A 24,626-nucleotide genomic window follows, 5' to 3' on the forward strand; every position below is an offset into this window, starting at 1 on the left:
AAATCCGGAAATTAAATCCTGGGCCATGTCTGGGCTTTGGAATTGAATTTCCAGGTTTGTGGAGCCAGTTAGGCCCGGATTCTAGTAACAGCGTTCCGCAGTTAGGCGGCGGTCGGCGTCCTACCGCCACCTAACTAACCAATTGGGATGCACGTTATTTACAAAATCGATGTGGCGACCAGTGTCTACAGAAGCGCTTAGACACGCCTAAGGATGCCTGAATTGCAGGTCTATAAACGGCGCCTAGTGGATGATTGACAATTGCGCTTAATGGCAACCATGAGTTAGGCATCATTTATAGAATCCTTTTCAATCACCAAAATTCCAGATCTGCTTTCTGACCAACTGTGACTGCAGCCCAAAGACTGAGGTTTCAACCAGTCCGTCACTGTGCTCAGTCCCTGCTCCTTTCATAGATCCCACTTGACGGCCTTCCTTTCTTTTGTTTTACTGTGCTCCACTTTGACTTGCAAAGACAAATATGAATAAATGCTCCATTCTATATATCTCCTCACCTCCTCTCCCTATCAGCATAGACTCTTCTTTTAAACCAGCACTCCATTTGGTCAGTAGAAGCTTTCACCCATCTTTCCATTTCCCCTGCGAAATAACACCCTCTTAGACCCAGCCAGTTTCTTCCAAAATATTTAAGGGGCAAATTTTCATGTCATTTGCATAAAATGCAAAAGTCCTTACCAATGTGTGCTCTCTCTTTTGAAAAATGCCAAAGGAGACGATGCGCACAAAGATTTTATCTGTGGGCATCTTTCAAAACCAAAACATACAGTCTGTACTTTTTAAAATAGACAATATACATTTTGCAAATTAAGTAAAAAAAATCTTAGGGAGAATGCACAAATTTTTACCTGTGAGTAGAGTGGGCAATTTTTAAATTACTCAGGTCTGCAGAAAGTGGCTTTGAAATTTGCCTTCAAAAAGCAGTGAAGCTATTGACCTTCTGTTCCCACTCAAAAGTACAGAGGTGAAGTTAAGATTTTCTAACAAAAAGACTGCACAGCTCCTGCATCTGTCTCTCTCCCTAGTGTTCATCTTCTAAAATAGAGAAGGAACATCTCTTGTTTCCTGCTCTGGTTCTAAGGGGGTTAATTTCACACCGAGGTCCCAAAATCAGTTGCTTCCACGTAAGAGTCTGGCTGCTGCTTGTGGTTTTGGAAAGGGATTTTGATTTTTAATAACATTATAAATAGGTCTGTGTTCAGCTCACTGCACACTTTCCATCTCTCCCCCCCCTCCTCTCAGCTGCTACGATCTGAGCTCAGTGGTGTCATGGATCGCACAGCATTCCTCCTGAGCCTCGGTCTGCTCCTAGGGCTCAGCACCCTCTTGCAGGCATGTCCCCAGAACTGCCACTGCCACGGGGGAGACCTTCAGCACGTCATCTGCGACGGTGCTGGGCTTAGAAAGATCCCTAAAGTATCTGAGCAGACTCGACTTCTGAACCTGCAGAGGAACAACTTTCCCAAATTGACCACCAATTCCTTCAAGGAGATGAAAGGACTGGTGTCGCTGCACCTCCAGCATTGCCAGATAAAGGAAATCTCCACGGGAGCTTTCCGGGGTTTGAAGCAACTAGTCTATTTGTATCTGTCCAACAACGACATCAGCGTGATTAAGCAAGGAGCCTTCAGTGACTTAGCCGCACTTACCTACTTGTATATGGACCATAATAAAATCCTTGACCTACCGAAGGGCACTCTATCTCCACTAGTCAACCTCTTCGTTCTACAGTTGAGTAACAATAAGATAAAAGAGATAAGGCCTGGCGCGTTCACTGGTGCTAAGGTTTTGCGTTGGTTGTATCTCTCCAACAATGACATCTCCACCGTTCAACCTGGCTCACTAGATGAGGTTGAAAACTTAGCTATATTCCATCTGGATAATAACAGCTCCTCTAGTTACCCGGTTACAGCCATGAGCAAACTGAGGGTGGTAGAAGACCTGAAGCTCTCTCACAATCCCCTGAAGCTCATTCCTGACTACGCCTTCCAGAGTTTTGGACGCTATATGGAATCACTTTATTTGAACAATATGGATCTCGAACGGGTAAGTTTTATTTCCACTTCCCCTTTGGGTTTTGAAATCCATTTTAAATATTTAAAGAGTTACAAGTCCTTACCCAAATTTGAAGAAAACTTTGATCCAACTAGGAAGAGGACCTCATAACAAGTTTATTTTTTTTATAGAGTTCATTCTCATCATCCTGCACCCTAGTACTACACTCTAAGACTGCTTCTTCCATCGGATGTGAGGCATCTCATTGGGCAGGTAGCTGCCTACTTGAATGAGGTCCCTTGTAGACCACCACTCACAAGTAGAAGAGTTCCGTGAGTAAGCAGCCTGCTTATCCAGGCCACAGGGAACAAATTAAAGAGCTGCCTGCAAATTCATCCATTGCAAGAACAGATCAACAGTCCACTGATTTTCTGATCAATGGAATTATCTACTACCCCTGGATTAAAGAACAGGGCAAAAGGGGGGGTGGATGAGGGGGAGAAAGGACGATGATGAATCATTAGAAAGACAGAAGAATAGACTAATGGCATCACTCTAGAAGGGTAAGGTGCCATTCACAACATGTAAAAAGCCTATTACCTGTGTGCCTCGACTCACACTTTTAAGTACATAGTGAATTTAGAAAAAAAAAAAAACAACAACAACAACCACCCCAACAGGTATACCAACAGCATGCAGCATTTTGAAGGGGGGGGGGGGGTTGTCCTGGGTGTGGTTTGAGCAGTCAAAAAGGTAATAAAAAAAGAAAAATTAACCACAGATAAACAGATCCACAAAAGGTTAATCAAACCAGAGAAGAAAAACCATATAGATAAATGATTTAATTACTACAAAAATGAAGGAAAGAATCTCAGAATTGCCACTCCAAGGATCATAATAATATCATCCATGTAAGGAATTGTGGCATGGGTTTCTTTCATTGATGCAAAACCTTCATATATTAACTTGACTCAATCTGTCACTCATTTATAGATATATAACTTCACTACTCAGTAATTTTAATTTTTCTCAGCTTTTTTTTTAACTTTTTAAATTCATAAACTGTGCAAATTGCATTAACATTTGTGCAAAAATGCAAAGAGTCAAAATTGTGCAAAATAGCTGTGCAAAAGGCAACATAACTTATGTAAAAAACATAGAACATAATGTACAGTGCCATAAATGACGGCTACTCTCTTTTTAAACATGTATCTTTACAAAGGGGCTGCATTCATGGCACACATTTCCTAACACATGCGTATTTTCCCACCTCCCTGTAGGCAGCTTACAAATGGCTCCACGTTCAAGTGAATCATTTGTAAAACATGCTGTATTCCAGGGGTCTCAAAGTCCCTCCTTGAGGGCCGCAATCCAGTCAGGTTTTCAGGATTTCCCCAATGAATATGCATGAGATCTATGTGCACGCACTGCTTTCAATGCATATTTATTGGGGAAATTCCTGAAATCCTGGACTGGATTGCGGCCCTCAAGGAGGGACTTTGAGATCTCCTGCTGTAATCTGTCAACATTCACACTTGAACTTCTCTGTCCCTACTTAGAGAGTACCCCAGGGTGTAGGGAACTCCAGTCCTCGAGAGCCATATTCCTAGTGGGGTTTTCAGGATTTTCCCCAATGAATATGCATTGAAAGCAGTGCATACAAATAGATCTCATGCATATTCATTGGGGAAATCCTGAAAAACCCGACTGGAATACAGCTCTCGAGGACCGGAGTTCCCTACCCCCGGTCTACCCAACGTGGGCTTCAAGTGGCATACACATGGAAACACATATACAGATACGAGCACCAGGCAGACACTGTCTCTCCTCACACATGTACGCAAATACTTTTTTCAAACACTTTATGAAGGAAGGGGTTTGTTTATTGATGAGATCTCTCTGGTGAAACCCACACTCTGGTCAACAAAGATGCCCCTGTTTCTTCAGATGGCGGAGAAGCTTTCAAAAAGCATCTAAATACAGAAATGCAGGGACAACCCGCATGGGAATCATATTTACAGGCTTACCTCCAAGTGGCTATTTGAAACAGCAAAATACAACCCCTTATCTACTCCACATTTCTTAGTAAAGCATGTATACGTAGGGTTACCATATGACTCCAGAAAAAGGAGGACGGATTGGGGACATCCAGGTTTTACTTCCATTGCTTTCAACAGAAGTAAAACCCGGACGTCTCAATCTGTTCTTTTTTTTCTGGAGCCTTATGGTAACCCTAAAATTGCATAATACTGGGAGTTGTAGAATGTCTATCTAATATAATAAAATTCTAGGCCGCGCATGCGCACTCCCATCTGCGTGCGTGCGTCTGTTTTCCGTGAGATGTAGGGCACCTTAGGTAGGAGTGCGCATGCGCGCTTACGTCACCAGCCGCCGATGCCTCCACAAGCTGGGACCGCAGCCAGCAGCCGATCTCTGTTCCTCCAGCGGGCAAGCGAGCGGGCGGGCGGGGGTGGGGGTGTCTCGGAGGAGAGGGATCGCCGCCGCTCAGCACCCCCACCAAGGAGCCCAGCAACTTTCTGCCCCGGCTCTTAAACTGAGTCCTTTGCCGCCCCCCCCTACCCTTCCCGCGGGCCCGACTACACCTGGCGATTCAAACAGCGTGTGCAGCAGTCTACTCACGCTGCTTCGGAGCCTTCTACTGCCCTGATTTGCTCTGCCGCGTCTCAGACAGACACAGGGAGGAAGGGAGATAGAAAGAAAAGAAGAAAGACACAGGGGCAGGGGAGATACACAGAAAGACAAAGGGGACCAGGGACAGAGACAGACAGAAAGAAAGACAGCGGGGAGTCGCGTAAGGAGGGGTGTGGGATGCGGCAGAGGGAACTTTTCCAATGAGTGCAACTGGGCGGCTGTCGGGAACCTCTGATCAGGGGCAGAGCAAGGTAGTGTATCATAGGGATAAGAAGGAGGGGGGGGGGGAGAAAAAGGAAGGGTCGCCTACTGCTGGACAGGGGGAGAAGGAAGAGGTGCTGATGGAAGGGGGGCTGAAGAAAAAGGAACGGAGGCCTAATGTTGGACAGGGGGAGAAGGAAAGAGGTGCTGCTGGACAGGGGGGAGGTAAAACAAAGGGAGAAGGGCTGCTGCTGCATAAGGAGAGCAGTGAAGGGGTGGTGGTGGACACAGGGGAGGTAAAAGGAAGGGAGAATGGACAGGGGGAGCAGGCAAGGGGTGGTGATGGACAACCAAGGAAAAAGAAAGACAGAAAGAAAGAAAGCGGCTAAGGAGAGAGAGAGAAAGAAATAAAGACAGACACACACACATATTCTAGCACCCGTTAATGTAACGGGCTATAAGACTAGTGTTAAAATGTTATACTGAGAAACAAAGCACACTAACTCTCTGTTTTACGAAGCCACATGGCAATGGCCCCGAAGCCCTTTAAATCTCTATGGGCTTTGGGGCCATTACTGCAGCGCAGCCGCTAGCACGGCTTCGTAAAACAGGCCCTAAATCTATGAGTGACCATTTTGGCCATATTAGGAAAAAGAACCAGGTCAGATTTATTTATCATTCAACTTTCTCTATACACTTCTCCCAGGGGAGCTCAGAACAGTTTACTTGAATTTATTCAGGTACTCAAACATTTTTCCGTCTGTCCCAGTGGGCTCACAATTTAATGTACCTGAGGCAATGGAGGAATTAAGTGACTTACCCAGGGTCACAAGGAGCAGTGTGGGTCGGAGCCCACAACCTCAGGGTGCTGAGGCTGTAGCTTTAACCACTGTGCCACACTAGAAATCAGAATATAGCAAAAGTGAGCCAAGTATAGGATAGTCAAGCCATTGTGACATCACTGATGAGGTTGGCTCTTAGGCAATGGTGGAATGAGGCATTATGACATCACAATACCTGCTCTGGTTATCAGAGGCTGAAACTTCTCATGCTATTTATTTGTTCAATTTTCTACACTGTTCTCCCAGGGGAGCTCAGAATGGTTTACATTAATTTATTCAGGTCCTCAAGCATTTTTCCCTGTCTGTCCCGGTGGGTTCACAATCTATCTCAGTGTCTTTCAACTTTTTTACACCCGTGGACCGGCAGAAATAAAAGAATTATTTTTTGGACCGGCAAACTACTAGGACTAAAATTTAAAACCCCCGTTTCCGCCCCATCTCTGCGAGCTTGGTCCCCGCAAATCATCTGATCCCATCCGCGCAAGCCTGTTATGATTTTATATTGAATGTATTTTATTAAAGTATAAAAAGAAACAATAACACAAGGCAAGGATCAACAAAACCCATCTCCCCTCCCCTTCATATATATCCCTTCTACTATCAAGAAAACTGAACAAGCCAAATTATTACAGAATGCTACACAGAAATATCATGCTAACAGAATACCGCAGTCACACATGACAGGACTAGTGTTAGGGGAGTGCAACTAGGGCAACTGCCCCTTGGTCAGAGAGCACCCTAAGCCAGCTGGAAGCTAAAGAAGCACTGCCTGGGCTTTGCAGTCCCCAGTTATGTCTAACACCAGCTCTAGCAGGATATATATTTCAAATCTGATATATTCTAATCACAAAATAGAAATAAAATTATTTTTTTCTACCTTTTTTCATGTCTGGTTTCTGCTTTCATCTTCTTTTCACTCTCTTCCTTCCAGCGTCTGCCCTCTCTGTCTCTTCAATCCAGCATCTGCCCCTTCCATCCACTGTCTGTCCTCTCCCCCTTCCATATGGTATCTGTCTTCTTTCTATGCCCCTCTCCCCTTTCCATCCAGCCTGCACCCCCTCTCTTCTTTTTACATGATTCATTCCAGCTTCACTGCTCTCTTAATTTTTATCTCTCCTACACCAGATCTACCATCGTTGTCCCTCTCTGCTTATTTTTCTGCTGACCCCTTCCCATCATCAATCTCTCTACTTTCTCATGCCTGTCTCTTTCTTTCCCCTCCTCTAATCTCCCTGCCAGCTGTTTCCTTCCTTTTTTTCCTTCTCCCTTCCCTCCTCCTCCTGTCCAGCAGTAACTCTCTTCCCTTCCTCCCCTCCTAGCAGCATCTCTCCTTCTCCCTCCCTCCAGGTCCAGTAGCAGCTATCCCTTTTTTCCCTTGCTCAGCAGTTTCTCAGACTCCTTTCCCTCCTCCCCTCCCAGCAGCATCTCTCCTTCTCCCTCTCCAGGTCCAGTAGCAGCTGTCCCTTTTTTCCCCTTGCCCAGCAGCTTCCCAGCCTCCAACAGTGGCTTTCTCCCCTCCCAGCAGCTCTTCTTACTTCCCAGCACAGCGATTCAGGAAGGCAGCCTCGGGTCCTTTGTTGGGTCGCGTCGCTTCCGAGGAAAGAGGAAATTACATCATCTGCCTTTCTGAATTGTTGCGCTGGTAAGTAAGAAGAGCTGCAGAGAGGGGAGAAAGCCACTGTCAGAGGCTCCCCATGATCTCTCCTGCCCAGCGCGGACCAGCTGAAAATATCTCGATCTTGCCGGCCCTTGGCGGACCGGCAGGAAATTGAAGTTAATCAATCTCGCCGGCCCTGCGCGGACCGCCAGAAATTTCCTGCAGACCGGCACTGGTCCACGGACTGGCGGTTGAAAAACAGTGATCTATCTAATGTACTTGGGGCAATGGGGAAATTAAGTGACTTGCCCAGAGTCACAAGGAGCAATGTTTGAACCCACAACCTCAGGGTGCTGAGACTGTAGCTATAACTAAACTAAACTAAACTAAACCTTAGGTTTGTATACCGCACCATCTCCGCATGCGCAGAGCTCGGCACGGTTTACAGAGGTTGAAAGGAAAGGAACTACAAAGAAAGGATATAGGAGAGGGACTGAGGAGATAGAGGGGGACAGGATACTAGAGCACGGGAGGTGATTAGATTTTTGAAAAGAGCCAAGTTTTCAAGTGTTTGCGGAAGGATTGGAAGGAGCTAGAATTTCTGAGCGGGGATGAAAGGTTGTTCCAGAGTTCTGTGGTTCTAACAACTGTGCCATACTCTCTTTAAAAGGACCATCCTCTGTACTTTGGCTTTCACTGCTCCTGATCTCCGTCCTGTGGCGAACTTGCTTACTCTGACTCTGTTCAAGCTTCTGCTACCACTGTGCTTCAGCTCTTGCAGCTCCTGAACAGAGGTCATCTCTGCTTACAAACAGTAGTTCAGTCGCATCTCTCTTCTTTTCCAACACATTTACATTTTCAGGAAATGTGCAGCCTAGTTTTTGAAGGTTTTTCCTAAGTTGTTATAGATAAGACAGGGGGGGGGGATTAATAGCAAGAAAGAAAACATTAAAACAGGACAGTGGATAACCACCACAGGGACTGTCTCTGAAGGTGTGACTGTGGGCAGAAAACTTAGACTGCCACCCAATGGATCCAGACTGCAACCGCAGCAGAGAGCTCAAGACCAAGAAAGGGAAAAGATAGTTTTACAAAAGCAAAGACACATGAACTGAAGACAGCCCTCATTCCAAATATGTATAACATTATAATAATAATAATAACAGCTTATATACCGCAATACCGTGAAGTTCTATGCGGTTTACAAAAGATTAAGCAAAGGTACAAATTGACTGACTTCAAGAGGGGAAGAGGAAAGAGAAGTAATTAGACAGGAAATTCATTGTTGAGGAGAAAAGTGATCAAAAGGACAGTAGGTCGCTATTGAGAGGAAAGAGGTAAGTGGATCAGTTGTCAAGATGTTTTAGGAACAGGTTTCCTAAATTCCTCATAAGTAGAGGGCGAAAGTAATTGTTCTAGGTCTTTACCCCATGATGCTGCTTGGTGTGAGAGAAGGAATTCATGGTGTTTTTTCAGTTTGCAACCTCTCACTGGGGGGGGGGGGAAACGAAGTTGGAATGTGAACTTCTCTTGTGTCTGTTGGTTATAAGATCCCTTTGTTCAGAGTGGGGAATGAAAAGAATGAGAAAGGAAAAATGAAAAAAAAAAAAACATAATGAAAGAATGAGAAAGGAAAAAAAAAAACAGCAGACAAGGAAAAGCAGGTACCTCAAGGGATATCACTGGAAGGGTGCACTGAAGACTGGCCAACTGACAGAGCGATGACCAATTGGAAGAGGAGAGGAGAACTTGCACAGGCTCTGCTCTTTACACCAAGTGGAAATTTCCACTTAATACTTCAATGAGCTTTGCCAAACTTCACAAACGCCATGAATTTCCATCAACTCCAGGAGTAGGAGGGAGGGACAGGTGTCAGGAGAGGGAATTCAGACCAGGCTGATATCCAAGTCGAACGCCAGTTGAAGAAAGGTGTCCACAGTTCTCTGAGCATGGTCCACAGAAGGGATGTGCCAGCAAGTCTCACTGTGAGCTCCTGGTCAGAGGGTAGAGCCAGTGCCACACAGGTCTGTGTAGCTTTCACTTTCTCAAGTTACTTAAACCCACATCAGGTTTTCCACTGTAAACCTCTCTCTTCCAGTTCCCACTCTGTATCTATCACTTCGCCTGATGTCACTCTCAATATAAGCAGTCTGGGGATTCCTAGGGTTATACAAACTACGGACAGAAGGGCGATTTATATCAATAAATAAGTCAGACACAACCCCACACAGAACAAACGAACATGCTCAGCAACGCTAAAAGGCTTAAACAAACACTCACCCAGCCAACCACAGCAGGAGAAACACTCAACCCAAAAAACAAAAGAAGTGGAGAAAAAAGCCTTAGTTCAGCTTCATTTGGCAAAAAAAACTCCACTTCACACACACTCCTACACAAACAAACCGGTAGAGTGAAGAAAGCTATTATAGTGCTATCTTCACTCTACCGGTTTGTTTATGGTGGGACAGGGGTCTCAAAGTCCCTCCTTGAGGGCCGCAATCCAGTCGGGTTTTCAGGATTTCCCCAATGGAATATGCATGAGATCTATGTGCATGTACTGCTTTCAATGCATATTCATTGGAGAAATCCTGAAAACCCGACTGGATTGCGGCCCTCAAGGAGGGACTTTGAGATCCCTGGTGTAGAATGTGTGTGTGAAGTGGATTTTTTTGCCAAATGAAGCTGAACTGAGGCTTTTTTCTCCACTTCTTTTTTTTTGGAGGGGGTTGAGTGTTTCTCCTGCTGTGGTTGGCTGGGTGAGTGTTTGTTTAAGCCTTTTAGCGTTGCTGAGCATGTTCGTTTGTTCTGTGTGGGGTTGATTCCTAGGGTTCCCAGATGTCTGGGAAAACCCGGACACGTCCTCTTTTTATAGGACTGTCTGGGCTCCCAGCCTTTCCAAAACCCAGAATTTGTCCGGGTTTTGGAAAGCCCCGACGAGCTCCTGTTGCATCTGGAGGGTCTCTGAGCATGCACGAATGACATCACACACATCCGCGCATGCTCCAGGCCCTCCAGACACGGATGGAGCTCATCCAGAAGAGAGGAGGCTTTGTGGGGGGTGTGGCTAGAGGCAGAACTGTGTGGGGTTAGTGGTAGAACTGGGCGGGGCTGGAGGCAGAATGGGGCATGGTCATGTGTCCAGTGTTTCCCAGAAAATTAGAGATTTCTCATCTCTGACACATGCGGCATGAAGGAATCCCCTGACCACAGGTCATCTGCAGCTGTTAGCTTAGTTTGCCCAAGAGATGAGGGATTTGGATTTAGCCGAGAAAGGCTGGCATTAAAGCAGAATTGATGGCAACTTTGCCGGGGATGAGCAAAGCCATAACTTCCTTTCTGTTCCTCCAGTTACTCTGACAGTATTTCTTATTCTGTTCTAGTTCTCGGACAAGGCTTTCACTGGAGTGACAACTCTGAAATCTTTACACATTGGGCACAACAGACTCAGTCAGCTGCCTGGCAACTTCCCTTATTCCAAGTTGGAGAATCTCACCTTGTCCAGCAACCCCTGGCACTGCTCCTGTTCACTGGCACCTCTGCGCAAGTAAGTGAGGGACACCCACTCCTCTGAAAATTTGTGGACAGGATAAGGTTGGGTATTAGCTTGTTCCTGCATGCACTGAACATGTTACCCCATTCCCGCCAGCAAGAGGCTGCAGAGTTCCACAAACTATGGATGCACAATTGGAACTTGCAACCCTGAGGCTCCAAATGAAAAGCCCTCTGCTGAGCAGGCATGAGATCCCCTTCACATGTACTTGGCGTTGGAAGGTTTCAGAGCATAAGGAGGCAAGGGATGATAGATCTATTTTTTTTTTTCTGGGGTCGGTTTTTCCAAATGGGTTAAGTTTTGCACATACTGTACCAGGACAGTAATGAACCTCATTCACTCTTAAGCCAAGAGATGTGTGTGAAGTTTGATTTCCGTCTCTCAAATTTACTGCCAAAAAACTTGAATTGTGCCAAAGAGCTTCCCTCTGGAGCGCATAACATGTAACATGAGCAGGCAACATATCAAGATGCACGTGGAAGTTCTTGTTGATCATGCCGGCAGCATCCAAAATAATGGGAATATTTCTGTATCTTTCCGGCACATTTTATCGGTTTTGAACTGCATTTCCTGGTACAAAAGTTAAGAAAGGAATGCAGACTTTCTTTATCTTGCCTTCACATTTGTAATCAGTTAGAAAGCATTTGAGTGGCCCCATAGTTAAACACCACAGTCCATGGATGTTTTAAATGCTGGTGCAGCATGTAAATTATTCACAGATATACAGCCCTGCTCTCTGGATTGGTGCTGAGCTTACATCTCAAGTGGCCTAGAGAATGACACGGGACAAATTTTCTCCATCTCTGCGGGATCTCCATCTCCCGTCCTGTCCCCATGAGCTCTGTCCCTGTCCCTGCTCCATTCCTGCAAGCTCTGTCCTCATCTGTACAAGCCTCGAACAATTTAAAATCAAAGTATTTGAGGCTTGTGTGGTTAAGGCAGAGCTTGCAGGAATGGGGCAGGGACCGAACTTGCGGGGATGGGACGGGGATAAATTTGTCCTCGTGTCATTCTCTGCTCTGTATCACAACCACCCCAGATAGCGGCATTATTCAGTTCAGTCCGTTATCTGGAGAGCTATTCCAACAGCAGACTGAATGGGACACCCACGATCACTCTGACTCCTTGCTGAGGTTGGTCCGTGATGTCTTTCAGGAGCATTATACAGATGGTACCCTAAGAGCTAACAGATAGTCCTAGATAGGGAAATTGTACCCATAATGGTTGCCATTATTTGGGTAATTGCCTTTGACTATCAGTCGAGTAAGCACAGGACATGATCGAGACGTTCAAATACGTCACAGGCCGTATCGAGGTGGAAGAGGATCTCTTTTTCCTTAAAGGACCCACGGCGACAAGAGGGCATCCGTTGAAAATCAGGGAGGGGGAGGGGGAAATTTCATGGCGACACCAGAAAATATTTCTTCACCGAAAGGGTGGTTGACCGCTGGAATAATCTTCCACAACAGGTAATTGAGGCCAGCAGCGTGCCAGATTTTAAGAAAAGATGGGATTGGCATGTGGGATCTCTTCATGGAGGTAGTTAGGGGGTGGGCCATTAGGGTGGGCAGACTAGATGGGCCGTGGCCCTTTTCTGCCGTCATGTTCTATGTTTCTATTTGGCATGTGGGATCTCTTCATGGAGGTAGTTAGGGGGTGGGCCATTAGGGTGGGCAGACTAGATAGGCCGTGGCCCTTTTCTGCCGTCATGTTCTATGTTTCTATTTGGCATGTGGGATCTCTTCATGGAGGTAGTTAGGAGGTGGGCCATTAGAGTGGGCAGACTAGATGGGCCGTGGCCCTTTTCTGCCGTCATGTTCTATGTTTTAATTTTGCTGTGAGACACTGAAGCATAATTTCAAAGCACTTAGACTTACAAAGTTAAATAGTAACCTATGGAACTAGCGCTTTGAAAATGAGCTCCGTTATCAGGTAAGGAGTGAAGGGCTCTATTAGAGAATGACACGGTGACAGAATTCATCACCATTCCTGTCCCCGCGGATAACTGCGGGGAAACAATCCCATGTCATTCTTTAGTGTCTATCTCAACCTCAGTCCTTTTACACCAGCATTCTTCAATGCAAGGCTTGAGGGTCAGTGGCTGGGCCCATTCATACTCTGATTCTTATTTGAGCCAAGTATAGGATAATGAAGCCATTGTGACATCACTGATGAGGTTGACTTATAGGCATTGGTGGGAATGAGGCATTATGACATCACAATGTCAGATCTGAAATGTTGCTACTCTTTGGGTTCCTGCCAGGTACTTGGGGCCTTGGTTTGGCCCACTGCTGGAAACTGGATACTGGGCTTGATGGACCTTCAGTCTGTCCCAGTATTCAGTCTCAGACCTCAGCGTGCCTCCAGTATGAATATTAAACCTTTTATATACGGCATATCGGCACCAAAATCGTTATTGGTCCACATTTAATAAATATACTTTTGATATAATTTCTTAGAGTAGAAAAAAATACTTTTTAGAGTTAGATTGTACTCATCTTAGTCTACGCGGAAGGGGGGTGTCACTCCAACATAGAACTATGTTTCGCCTATGCAAGGCTTTATCTTGGAAATCCCCCTTTAACTCAGCAGATACATATTCTCCATGTCAGGCAACTTTAGACGCGGAGAATATGTATCTGCTGAGTTAAAGGGGGATTTCCTTGATAACATAAGAACATAAGAAGTGCCATCTCTGGAACAGACCCTAGTAGCTCTACTCACTCGAGGAACGTAGAGAGAGGGGAGATATGATCGAGACATTCAAGTACCTCACAGGTCGCATCGAGGTGGAAGAGGATATCTTCTTTTTCAAGGGTCCCGCGGCAACAAGGGGGCATCAGTGGAAAATCAGGGGCGGGAAACTGCACGGTGACACTAGGAAGTTCTTCTTCACCGAAAGGGTGGTTGATCGCTGGAATAATCTTCCACTTCAGGTTATTGAGGCCAGCAGCGTGCCAGATTTTAAGGCCAGATGGGACAGACATGTGGGATCTATCCACAAAGATAGATAGGGAGGGTCATTGGAGTGGGCAGACTTGATGGGCCGTGGCCCTTATCTTCCGTCTATTTCTATGTTTCTATGTAGGTCCATCAAGTCCGGCGATCCGCACACGCGGAGGCCCCGCCAGGTGTACCCTGGCATAGTATTAGTCCCCATATCACTCCAAGCTTCTCATAAGAGATGCGCATCTAGCTTACCCTTATCTATGTCACCTTAAGCCACTCATAAGGAGGTGTACATCTAACTTACCCTTAAACCCTAGAACGGAGGATTCCGCAATTACCTCTTCTGGGAGAGCATTCCAGGTTTCCACCACTCGTTGCGTGAAGCAGAACTTCCTGATATTTGTCCTGAACCTGTCCCCCCTTAGCTTTAGTCCATGTCCTCTTGTCCTTGTCACATTGGACATTGTAAATAGTTTTTTATCCTGCTCTATTTGGTCAAATCCTTTCAGTATTTTGAAAGTCTCGATCATATCCCCTCGCAGACTCCTCTTCTCAAGGGAGAACAATCCCAGTCTCTTAAGTCGTTCCTCATATTCCAAGTTCTCCATTCCCTTTATTAGCTTAGTTGCTCGTCTCTGCACCCTCTCGAGTATTTTTAAATCCTTCTTTAGGTATGAAGACCAATGTTGGATGCAGAATTCCAAGTGTGGTCTGACCATCGCTCTATAAAGCGGTAGTATTACTTTCTCCGATCTACTCGTGATTCCCTTCTTTATCATGCCTTGCATAGGCAAAACATAGTTCTATGTTGGAGTGACACCCACCGTCCGCGTAGACTAAGATGAGTACAATCTAACTCTAAAAAGTATTTTTTTCTACTCTAAGAAATTATATCAAAAAGCAATGTTACTTACCGTAACAGTTGTTATCCAGGGACAGCAGGCAGCTATTCTCACTAGTGGGTGATGTCATCAGACAGAGCCCCGGTACGGACGTCTCACAAGCACGTGTTGCTTGTAGAAACTTAAAGTTTCTAGATGCCCGCACCGCGCATGCGCCGGTGCCTTCCTACCCGGAGATCCGGGCGTGTCTCCTCAGTTCAGGTAGCTAGCCTGAGAAGCCAACCCAGGGGAGGTGGGTGGGACGTGAGAATAGCTGCCTGCTGTCCCTGGATAACAACTGTTACGGTAAGTAACATTGCTTTATCCCAGGACAAGCAGGCAGGTATTCTCACTAGTGGGTGACCTCCAAGCTAACCTCAGTGGGATGGAGGGGGAGTTGGCGACTTAAGAGAATAAATTTTTCAATACTGTTTGGCCAAACTGTCCATCCCGTCTGGAGAGGGTATCCAGACAATAATGTGAGGTGAATGTGTGAACCGAGGACCAGGTGGCAGCCTTGCAAATTTCCTCGATTGGTGTTGATCTGAGGAATGCTACTGAGGCTGCCATTGCTCTGACCTTATGGGCTGTGACCTTACAAGGAAGTGGTAATCCAGCCTGGGCATAGCAGAAAGAGATACAAGCCGCCATCCAGTTAGAGATGGTGCGCTTTGATACGGGTCTTCCCAACTTGTTAGGATCGAAGGAGACAAAAAGTTGAGGAGTGGTTCTGTGTGGCTTGGTGCGATCCAGGTAGAAAGCCAAGGCACGTTTACAGTCTAGAGTGTGAAGGGCCGATTCTCCGTGGTGAGAATGAGGCTTAGGGAAGAATACTGGAAGTACAATGGATTGGTTGAGATGAAATTCGGAGACCACCTTAGGCAGGAATTTCGGGTGAGTGCAGGAGGACCACCTTGTCATGGTGGAATACTGTGAATGGTGGGTCCGCCATCAATGCCTGGAGTTCGCTGACTCTGCGAGCGGACGTAAGGGCTACAAGGAAAAGCACTTTCCAGGTGAGATACTTCAGAGGGGCCCTGTTGAGTGGTTCAAACGGGGGCTTCATGAGGTGGGAAAGGACTACATTGAGGTCCCAAACCACTGGGGGTGGTTTGAGAGGAGGGTTAACATGGAAGAGTCCTTTCATAAATCTGGCGACCACCGGATGGGCCGAGAGGGGTTTCCCTTGTAGAGGCTGGTGGAACGCCGCAATAGCGCTCAGGTGGACTCGTATGGATGTGGACTTGAGCCCAGATTGAGATAGGTGTAGGAGATAGTCCAGCACGGAGGATAAGGAAGCTCGCTGAGGTTCCTTTGACTTAGAAACACACCATGAGGAGAATCTGGTCCATTTCTGGAAGTAGCATTGTCGAGTGGCGGGCTTCCTGGAAGCTTCCAATACCTCCCTCACTTCTTGTGAGAATTGGTGAGGGGTTACGTTGAGAGGAACCAAGCTGTCAGGTGGAGAGACTGCAGGTTGGGATGAAGTAGTGATCCTTGATGTTGAGTAAGTAGAGAAGGAAACACTGGAAGTGGTACTGGTTCCCTGCTGCTGAGTTGAAGTAGGAGGGAGAACCAAGGTTGTCTGGGCCACCGAGGAGCTATTAGAATCATGGTGGCCCGTTCGAGTTTCAGCTTGACCAGAGTCTTCTGGATCAGCGGGAATGGTGGGAACGCATATAGAAATCGTTTCCCCCAGTTCAGTAGAAAAGCATCTGCCTCGAGGCGATGAGGGGTGTAGATCCTGGAGCAAAACTGAGGCAGTTTGGCGTTGTGGGGAGCCGCAAAGAGGTCTATCTGAGGCGTCCCCCATTGCGTGAAGATTTGGTGAAGGGGGTTGGAATGGAGAGTCCATTCGTGCGGTTGTAGCAGACGGCTTAGTTTGTCTGCTAAGACGTTGTTCTCCCCCTGGATGTATACCGCTCTGAGTAGGGCGTTGTGGCGCACCGCCCAGTCCCAGACTCGTAGAGCTTCCTGGCAAAGGAGGGACGAGCCCGTGCCCCCTTGCTTGTTGATGTAATACATGGCAGCCTGATTGTCTGTGCGAATGAGGATTACCATGTCGTGAAGTAGATGTTGGAAAGCTTGGAGCGCATTGAAGATGGCTCTGAGTTCCAGTAGATTGATTTGGTGTAGTCTTTCCGCACTGGTCCAGAATCCTTGGGTGCGGAGACCCTCCAGGTGGGCCCCCCATGCGTAATTCGACGAATCGGTTGTGAGAACTTTCTGATGGGGGGGAGAGTGCATCAGCAAACCTCTGGATAGATTCGAAGAGGTCATCCACCAAAGTAGAGACTGCCGAAGAGCAGGTGTGACTACGATGCGTTTGGATAGTGGATCGGATGTCTGATTCCACTGTGATGCCAGGGTCCACTGGGGGATCCTGAGGTGGAGTCTGGCAAAGGGTGTCACGTGTACTGTGGAGGCCATATGGCCCAGGAGCACCATCAGTTGTCTCGCCGGTATGGTTTGGTGAGTGACCACCGACTGGCAGAGATGAAGAAGAGACTCCATGCGTTGCCGGGGCAGGAATGCTCGGAGTCGGGTGGTGTCCAGGACCGCTCCGATGAAGGGGAGGGACTGGGTGGGTTGTAGATGGGACTTGGAGAAGTTGATCTCGAAGCCCAAATTCTGGAGGAAGTAGGTTGTAGCCAAGGCCGCCGAAGTGACCTCTGGGGCTGACGGGGCCTTGATGAGCCAGTCGTCGAGGTATGGAAAGACCTGTAGACCCCTGTCCCGGAGTGCTGCGGCCACTACCACCAGGCACTTTGTGAAGACTCTGGGGGACGAAGATAGGCCGAATGGTAGCACTCGATACTGTAGGTGCAGATTTCCCACCCGAAATCTGAGGAACTTTCGGGAGGCCGGGTGAATGGGGATGTGAGTGTAGGCCTCCTTGAGATCCAGGGAGCATAACCAGTCGTTCTGCTCGAGGAGGGGGTATAGAGAAGCCAAGGTCAACATGCGAAACTTCTCTTTGACCAGGAACTTGTTGAGGGCCCGAAGGTCTAAAATGGGTCGCAGGTCGCCCGTTTTCTTCGGGACGAGGAAGTACCGGGAGTAAAACCCTCGGTTCAATTGGTCTGACGGGACCGTCTCGACAGCCCGAAGCTGAAGTAAGGTTTGGACTTCCTGAAGAAGAAGGGCGGTCTGCGTCGAGCTTGAAGGATACTCTCTTGGAGGATGGTCCGGGGGGACCCGGTGGAATTGAAGAGAGTATCCTTCTCTTATGATGGAGAGGACCCATAGGTCCGTGGTTATGGCCTCCCATCGGTGGTAAAAAAGATGGAGGCGGCCCCCTATGGGAGAGGCCGAGGTTATGCTCCCGGGAGGGGCGTCAAAAGGGCTGGGGAGCCTTAGGTACAGCCGGTGGCTGAAGTTTTTGCTGAGACTTCTGGGGGGGTTGTCTCTTCGCAGGCTGTCTCGCGGCGGGCGTTTGTCTGGGCATGTAACGCCGCTGGTAAATCAGGGGTGGCCTGGAAGGTCGAGACTGTTGAGGTTTGGGTTTGGGCCGTAGGATGGATTGAAAGGATTTTTCATGATCCGACAGCTTCTTGGTAACAGTTTCGATAGACTCATCGAACAGGTCAGCTCCAGCACATGGTACGTTGGCGAGTCTGTCCTGTAGGTTGGGATCCATATCGATAGTACGGAGCCATGCCAGGCGACGCATAGCTACCGCGCTTGCGGCGGCGCGTGCCGAGAGTTCGAATGCATCGAAGGAGGATTGCATCAGCTGGAGTCGTAATTGGGAGAGGGAGGCTACCACTTCCTCGAACTCGAATCGAGCTTGGTTGTCTATGAACGGAGTGAACTTGCGGAGTACCGGCAAGAAGAACTCCAGATAGGAAGAGAAAAAGAAGTTGTAGTTTAGCACCCGTGACGCCATCATGGAGTTTTGGTAGAATTTTCTACCAAATTTGTCCATCGTTCTTCCCTCTCGGCCCGGCGGTACAGAGGCGTAGACCTGGGAGGGATGAGAGCGTTTAAGGGAGGACTCGACCAGTAGGGATTGGTGGGAGAGTTGGGGGCCCTCGAACCCTTTATGGTGCACGATGCGGTATCGAGCATCGAGTTTGCTGGGGATCGCCGGTATGGAATACGGCGTTTCGAAGCACTGCATGAAGGTCTGGTCCAGTAATTTATGCAAGGGGAGCCGAAGCGACTCCGTTGGAGGGTTAGGTAAGTGCATGGTGTCCAGATACTCTTTGGAGTATCTGGAGCCCGTGTCAAGGGTCACATCCAGATCATCCGCCATTTGTCGGAGGAATGATGAGAAGGACAATTGTTCCGCCAGCGTCGGTCTGTGGGACGGGCTGGAGGAGGATGAGGCCTCCAGGTCCGTGGACATCGGGGAGTGACAAGGAGAATCGGGCACCGGTGTCTCCTCGTACTCCGGGCCCCTCGGAGGGGACACCTCTGATGAGGAGTATCCCCTACGTTGCAGTTTTTTTCTGCGGTGACACCTCCGAATGGCGTGAGGAGTGCCAGGATGAGTGTCTCGATCGGTGCCCGTCTCGGTGGCGGGACGGGGATCGGGATCGTCTGTGCATCGCATGGTCTCCCGAGGCCCCCAAGTGGATAGGGCTGGAAGCGGTGGATCGCAACTGGGTTTGCGATGCGGGTTCTTGCGATGCTACCCAAGTCTGGTAAGGAGTACGGAAGAACTCTTCCTGACTATGCCCAGGGCTTCGAGTATCGAGCGGAGGTCTGGTCCCATGTTGGCGCGGAGGCGTAATGGGTTCTAATGGCGGCATATCGGTAAGCGAGGCTTGCCGCGTGGGCATCGCCGCCCTCCCCCGTTCGTCCTCGTCGGTTGTCGAGGTCGAACGGTGTGGGGGAGGGGGAGGGGGCGGACCGCCCCTTTGGATCGGTACCGGGAGGTCACCCTGTATGGCAGCGATGAGCCCGGGTCCGATGGTCTGCATGAGCTCAACGAATTGAGCTTCCAGCACGGACCGTAGCGAAGCCGATAGGGAGGGATCCGCACCGAAAGGGGGTCCTCCTGCACGGACATCGCGCTCCTTCGAGGTCGAGTGCTTCTGCTTAGTAGCTTTCGGCACTTTGATGACCATTGGTGGCACTGTGGAAGGAAGAGGTACCTGAACCGAGGAGACCGGGGCAGGCACCGACGTCGAGCTCGTGGATGGTGTCGGGGTGAGCGATGCCGGTTTCACCACACTCGATGCAGGGGTGGTCGATGCCGGTTTCGCCCGAACCGGGGAGGTATCAGATGAAGTGGAGGCTGTGGGATCCTTAGCTGCGTCCATCTTGAACATCGATTCCCACAATAGGCAACGCCGCTTGAATGAGCGTGCCGTAAGGGTAGAGCAAGGCCCGCACGATTTCGGGATGTGGTCAGGGCCCAAACACTGCAAACAGCGCCAGTGAGGGTCCGTGAGTGAAATCGCGCGTTGGCACTTGCTGCACTTTTTAAACCCGGTGATTGGCCGGGACATAGGCCGGAAAATCTCCGCCGCGAGGTCGAAGCCAGTGGGCCTGAGCCACGTGGCCGGCCCGTTCGACCCGCCGGAGGAAATAATCTTCTTTTTTTTTTTTTTTTTTTTTACCGAAAAGAAAAGAACTGTTAACTGTAATTAAAAGAAAGCGAAAACGCGGACAAGGAAGGCAAATTTAACTGAATTCAGCTAGCGCATGAAGAAGTTGAACTTCTCAGCTCCGCGGAAAAGAAAGAACTGAGGAGACACGCCCGGATCTCCGGGTAGGAAGGCACCGGCGCATGCGCGGTGCGGGCATCTAGAAACTTTAAGTTTCTACAAGCAACACGTGCTTGTGAGACGTCCGTACCGGGGCTCTGTCTGATGACATCACCCACTAGTGAGAATACCTGCCTGCTTGTCCTGGGATAAGTATATTTATTAAATGTGACCAATGACGATTTTGGTGCCGATATGCCTTATATAAAAAGTTTAATATTCATACTGGCGGCACCTCTGAGGTCTGAGAATGAATAACCCTAAGGGTTTTGGCTTGATTGTGTCTAACCATCTGGTGTCATTCTTTATTGTCTATCTCAGCCTCAGTCCTTCATCAGCTTTTTTCAATGCAAGGCTTGAGGGTCAGTGTATGAGCCCATTCATACTCTGATTCTTCTCTCTATCCTTAAAGAATGACATGGGGATGGTTCCCCGCGGTTATCCATGGGGACGGGAACGGTGATGAATTCTATCACCATGTCATTCTCTAGGCTTCATTATCTCCTACTTCACAGATTACCTGGGATTCTGCAGCAGGTAAAACACTTCTCCAGTCTCCATTGTGCTCTCCCTGCCTTAGGGCTGAAAAATAGCAACCACAAAGGAGAACCAAAGTCAATTAAGCTTGCTTGCCTTTCCCAGATGGCTGGATTCCAGCGGTATACGCACTGATGCCACCTGTGCCACCCCGTCCCAGTACCAGAGACAGCAACTGCGAGAGACGTCTGCCTTCCGCAGCTGCAAGCTGCCCACCAAGCGATCCCGGAAGGGAAGCCGCCATTAATCAGGTATTGAGGTGTCCCGAAAGTTATCCGTAAGGTAGAAGCAGAGCCCGTTTGTACGTGTCCCTTCAAACAAGAAAGCTGCAGGACATTTCTGTCCCAGAGGCTGCACCTTCCATAGACAGAGCAAAGAAACACGGTGATCGACACGAGAAGAAAGTTTACCTGAAGAGCTAAGTTTGGATGTCATCCCCTTCCATAAGTTCACAGACATTTAGGGGATCTTTTACAGAGCTATGGTAAGCACTAGAAAGTGCTAACCGCAACTTAAAAGGGCTTAGCACAGGATGCATTCAAGCATCTTGCGATAAGATTCCAGTCTGTGTGCGAAAATCGCACCCTTAAAAATATTTTTATTTTTTCTGTGGAGGGGGGCATGTCAGAGGGAAAAGAAGGCGCATGTTTGTGCTATCAGTTACTCTGCATTAAGGGCCCCTTTTTACAAAGCTGCGATAGCAGTTCCCAGCATGGCAAATGCGACGAAGCCCACAGGAACTGAACAAGCTGCATCGCATTTGCCGTCCAAAGGAAAGCTGAAGAGGTGGATGGGTGGAGAGGAAGAAAGATGCTGGCACCCCATCTTAGACAGCAACCGGGGCGGTCTGTACTCGCTTTCATCACCCTTCTCTATGCCACTGGGAACGTCCATGTTATAAAGTGTAATCTTATCCACTGGTCACTTATTTTACTTAAATTTTAAAGGCGATGTAAACTTCAATCTAGTATCAGAACTATTGCCACCCTATTCAACCCATTTGATTTTCACATTTAATTTTTTTCCGGGGCCTCATCGATGACACCTGGGATTTATTCATCCTTTCTTCACCAGCTCCCATAGACTTAATAGTTTGATTCTCACGTCAATCTTCAGCGTTACTTATTTAAGCTTTATAGTATAAGTCACTTATTGCATTTTCTGCAATATTTTTAATAATAAAAAACACATCTCATTCTCTTCAAAGTATGAATCAATATCGGGCAGAGGTATAGCCTAGTGGTTAAAGGTAGAGTGGAAACTATCAATAGATCTGAAACCAGGGGACAAAGGTTCAAATCCCACTTCAGTTGTCCATGACTTTATTTTTTAAACTGTGAGTCTTCCGAGGACAGAAAAATACTGATTGTACCTGTACCAATTCAATAGCTTCAAGACTTGCACATTTCTTACACATTCAGGTATAGCCGGTACGTTTCTATCATTGAAGGGCTCACAATTAACCCCCCCTTCCCCCCACTAAGAATTGAAGTGGAGTTTGAACCTGAGTCCTTTGGTGCTCAGTCACCTGCACTAACCATTAGATTTCTCCTAAGGTTACCAGATGTCCAGAAAAACCCGGCAGTTTGACCGGATTTTGGAAGTCCCCAAACAAAGCAGTCTTAACCTCATAAGATGGACTGCATAAGTTAAGGGCTCAATATTGCACTTAACCACATATGTTTTAGTGGCCAACATATAACCAAATATTCAATGCTAGTGTCTTCACTTGGGCTAACACTGAATATCCAGAAATACAGCCGGCGGCAGACAAAAACGTTGATCGCTGCTGGCTGAATATCAGCTGGAAATGTTTTTGGTTTTTTTAGCAATCGTTTTGTGTCCTGATTTTCAAAAGGTAAAACATTCCAAGTTAGATTAGCCACCTGACAGATTAAAGTTGGACTAGGGTTACCAGAAGTCCAGATTTCCCCGGTCACGTCCTCCTTTTGAGGACATGTCTGGGGGTCCGGATGGCTTTTCAAAACCCGGCAATTTGTCTGGGTTTTGAAAAGAAATTGCGTCGGGAGGGGGGCAGCTGCGCTTGTGCGGATGCCTTCCTGCCCAACGCAGGAACAGGCAGCAGGGGGTGGGGCTGGGGGCAGGTCTAGGGGTCTGGATTTTACTGACGTAAAATCTGGCAACTCTAATTAGGACTAAACATTCTTTTATATTTTCTCCCTTTAGTGTTGGGGAAGTCTAGAGTCCAACGTTTCTCCTGCCTTAAATGTTTAGCATTTAACCAACATAAACCTCCATTTTTTTCCTTAAGCTTCAGGTTTTAAGGCGACCAATCTGGACAACTGACTACACCTGTAATTCGGAAGACAATCGACATCAACCAGGCCCACCCATTGGCTTTTCAACCCAATCGAGAATATTCTCTGATTTGTCAAACCATCCAGCGGGGCCTTCTGACTGGCTGGAGGATAGGATCCCGCTTTTCAATTCTACAAGACTCTACAGGAGGGATTTTGTCTATGTCAGAAGCTAGAACGCTACGCAAAGTTAGATCCTGCCAATAAAACACAGCTAGTCCCTCAGCAGAATCACCACATCCATGACCAGGACTCTCTATTTATCATTGCATGGTCCTGAGATGTTGCATTGATCCTAGACTTCGAGCTCCTATCCTCCTGCAACTGGATCCAGCAAAATAAATAGGGCTGGGGTCTTATAAAACAAAATGAGTGGACAGACAGCAAGACTGGCCACAGAGGTGCTAGAATCTGAAAAACACCCAGGGTAGGATTAACCTATTGGTGGGTCCTAAGCCTACAAGGGTGCTAGGCAGTGGCACAGCGAGGGTGGGTGGCGCCCCGTTCCTGTCCTCTTCGCTGCCCTCCCCACTCCTGTCCGCTCCTTCCCCATCCCCTCCTGCCGCACACGCACGCCCCTTCCCTTCCCCCATCCCTCTTTAATGTTCCCAGCTCTTCCTCTGACATCACTTCCTAGACGCGGGTCCAGGAAGTGACATCAGAGAAAGAACCAACGCTGGCGCGAGCTGCAGATTGGAGTTGCTGCTCCCGTCGGGAATGTTACAGAGGTACGGGGGAAGAGAAGGGGCATGCGTGTGCGGCAGGAAGGGACGGGGAAGGAGCGGATAGGAGTGGGGAGGGCATGCGTGCGTGGTAGGGGGAAGGTGAAGAGGAGGATGGGTGCTGGCACCCCCACCACGATGGCGCCCAGGGCGGACCACCCACCCCCTTACTATGCCATTGATGCTGGGACCCCGTTGTAATATAAAAACTTGTTAAACTCCCTCCCCCCCACGAAATTATACATGCTTGGAAAACCATCAGGTATGGCATTCCGCGGGAGGAGGGAATAGACAGTTTTCTACCTTGAAAGCCAATGAATTATGCACCTGAGCGGGCCCCTCCTAAACACCTGCACCTTGGGTGCATGCTTAGTTTGCCTATGTTCTAATGCTGCCTTGAAATCAGATATCTTTCTTACTAATCCACATCTATTCTCTGATAAAGATAAGAACATAAGAATAGCCTTACTGGGTCAGACCAATGGTCCATCAAGCCCAGTAGCTCATACTCATGGTGGCCAACTCAGGTCACTAGTACCTCGCAAAACCCAAAGAGTAGCAACATTCCATACAGAATCTCAAAGAATAGCAAGATTCCGGAATCCCAGAGTACCAAGATTCTAGAATCCCAAAGAGTAATAACATTC

The 24,626-nt window shown here is 47.9% G+C and overlaps 2 protein-coding genes across 5 annotated transcripts in view; one reads left to right on the forward strand and one right to left on the reverse strand.

Annotated features, from left to right (window-relative positions):
* Positions 1–24,626, reverse strand: part of ACSF2 (acyl-CoA synthetase family member 2) — a 131,621-nt gene that overhangs the window by 29,361 nt on the left and 77,634 nt on the right. The gene's annotated exons all lie outside the window — the stretch shown is intronic.
* Positions 1,245–23,779, forward strand: CHAD (chondroadherin). The gene is made up of 4 exons (XM_033960853.1): positions 1,245–2,064; positions 10,686–10,849; positions 21,045–21,190; positions 23,212–23,779. The coding sequence occupies exons 1-3, from the start codon at positions 1,288–1,290 to the stop codon at positions 21,184–21,186; spliced, it is 1,083 nt and encodes a 360-aa protein (XP_033816744.1). The 5' UTR covers positions 1,245–1,287; the 3' UTR covers positions 21,187–21,190; positions 23,212–23,779.

Source organism: Geotrypetes seraphini, chromosome 10 (genome assembly GCF_902459505.1).
Source record: "Geotrypetes seraphini chromosome 10, aGeoSer1.1, whole genome shotgun sequence".
NCBI lineage: Eukaryota > Metazoa > Chordata > Amphibia > Gymnophiona > Dermophiidae > Geotrypetes > Geotrypetes seraphini.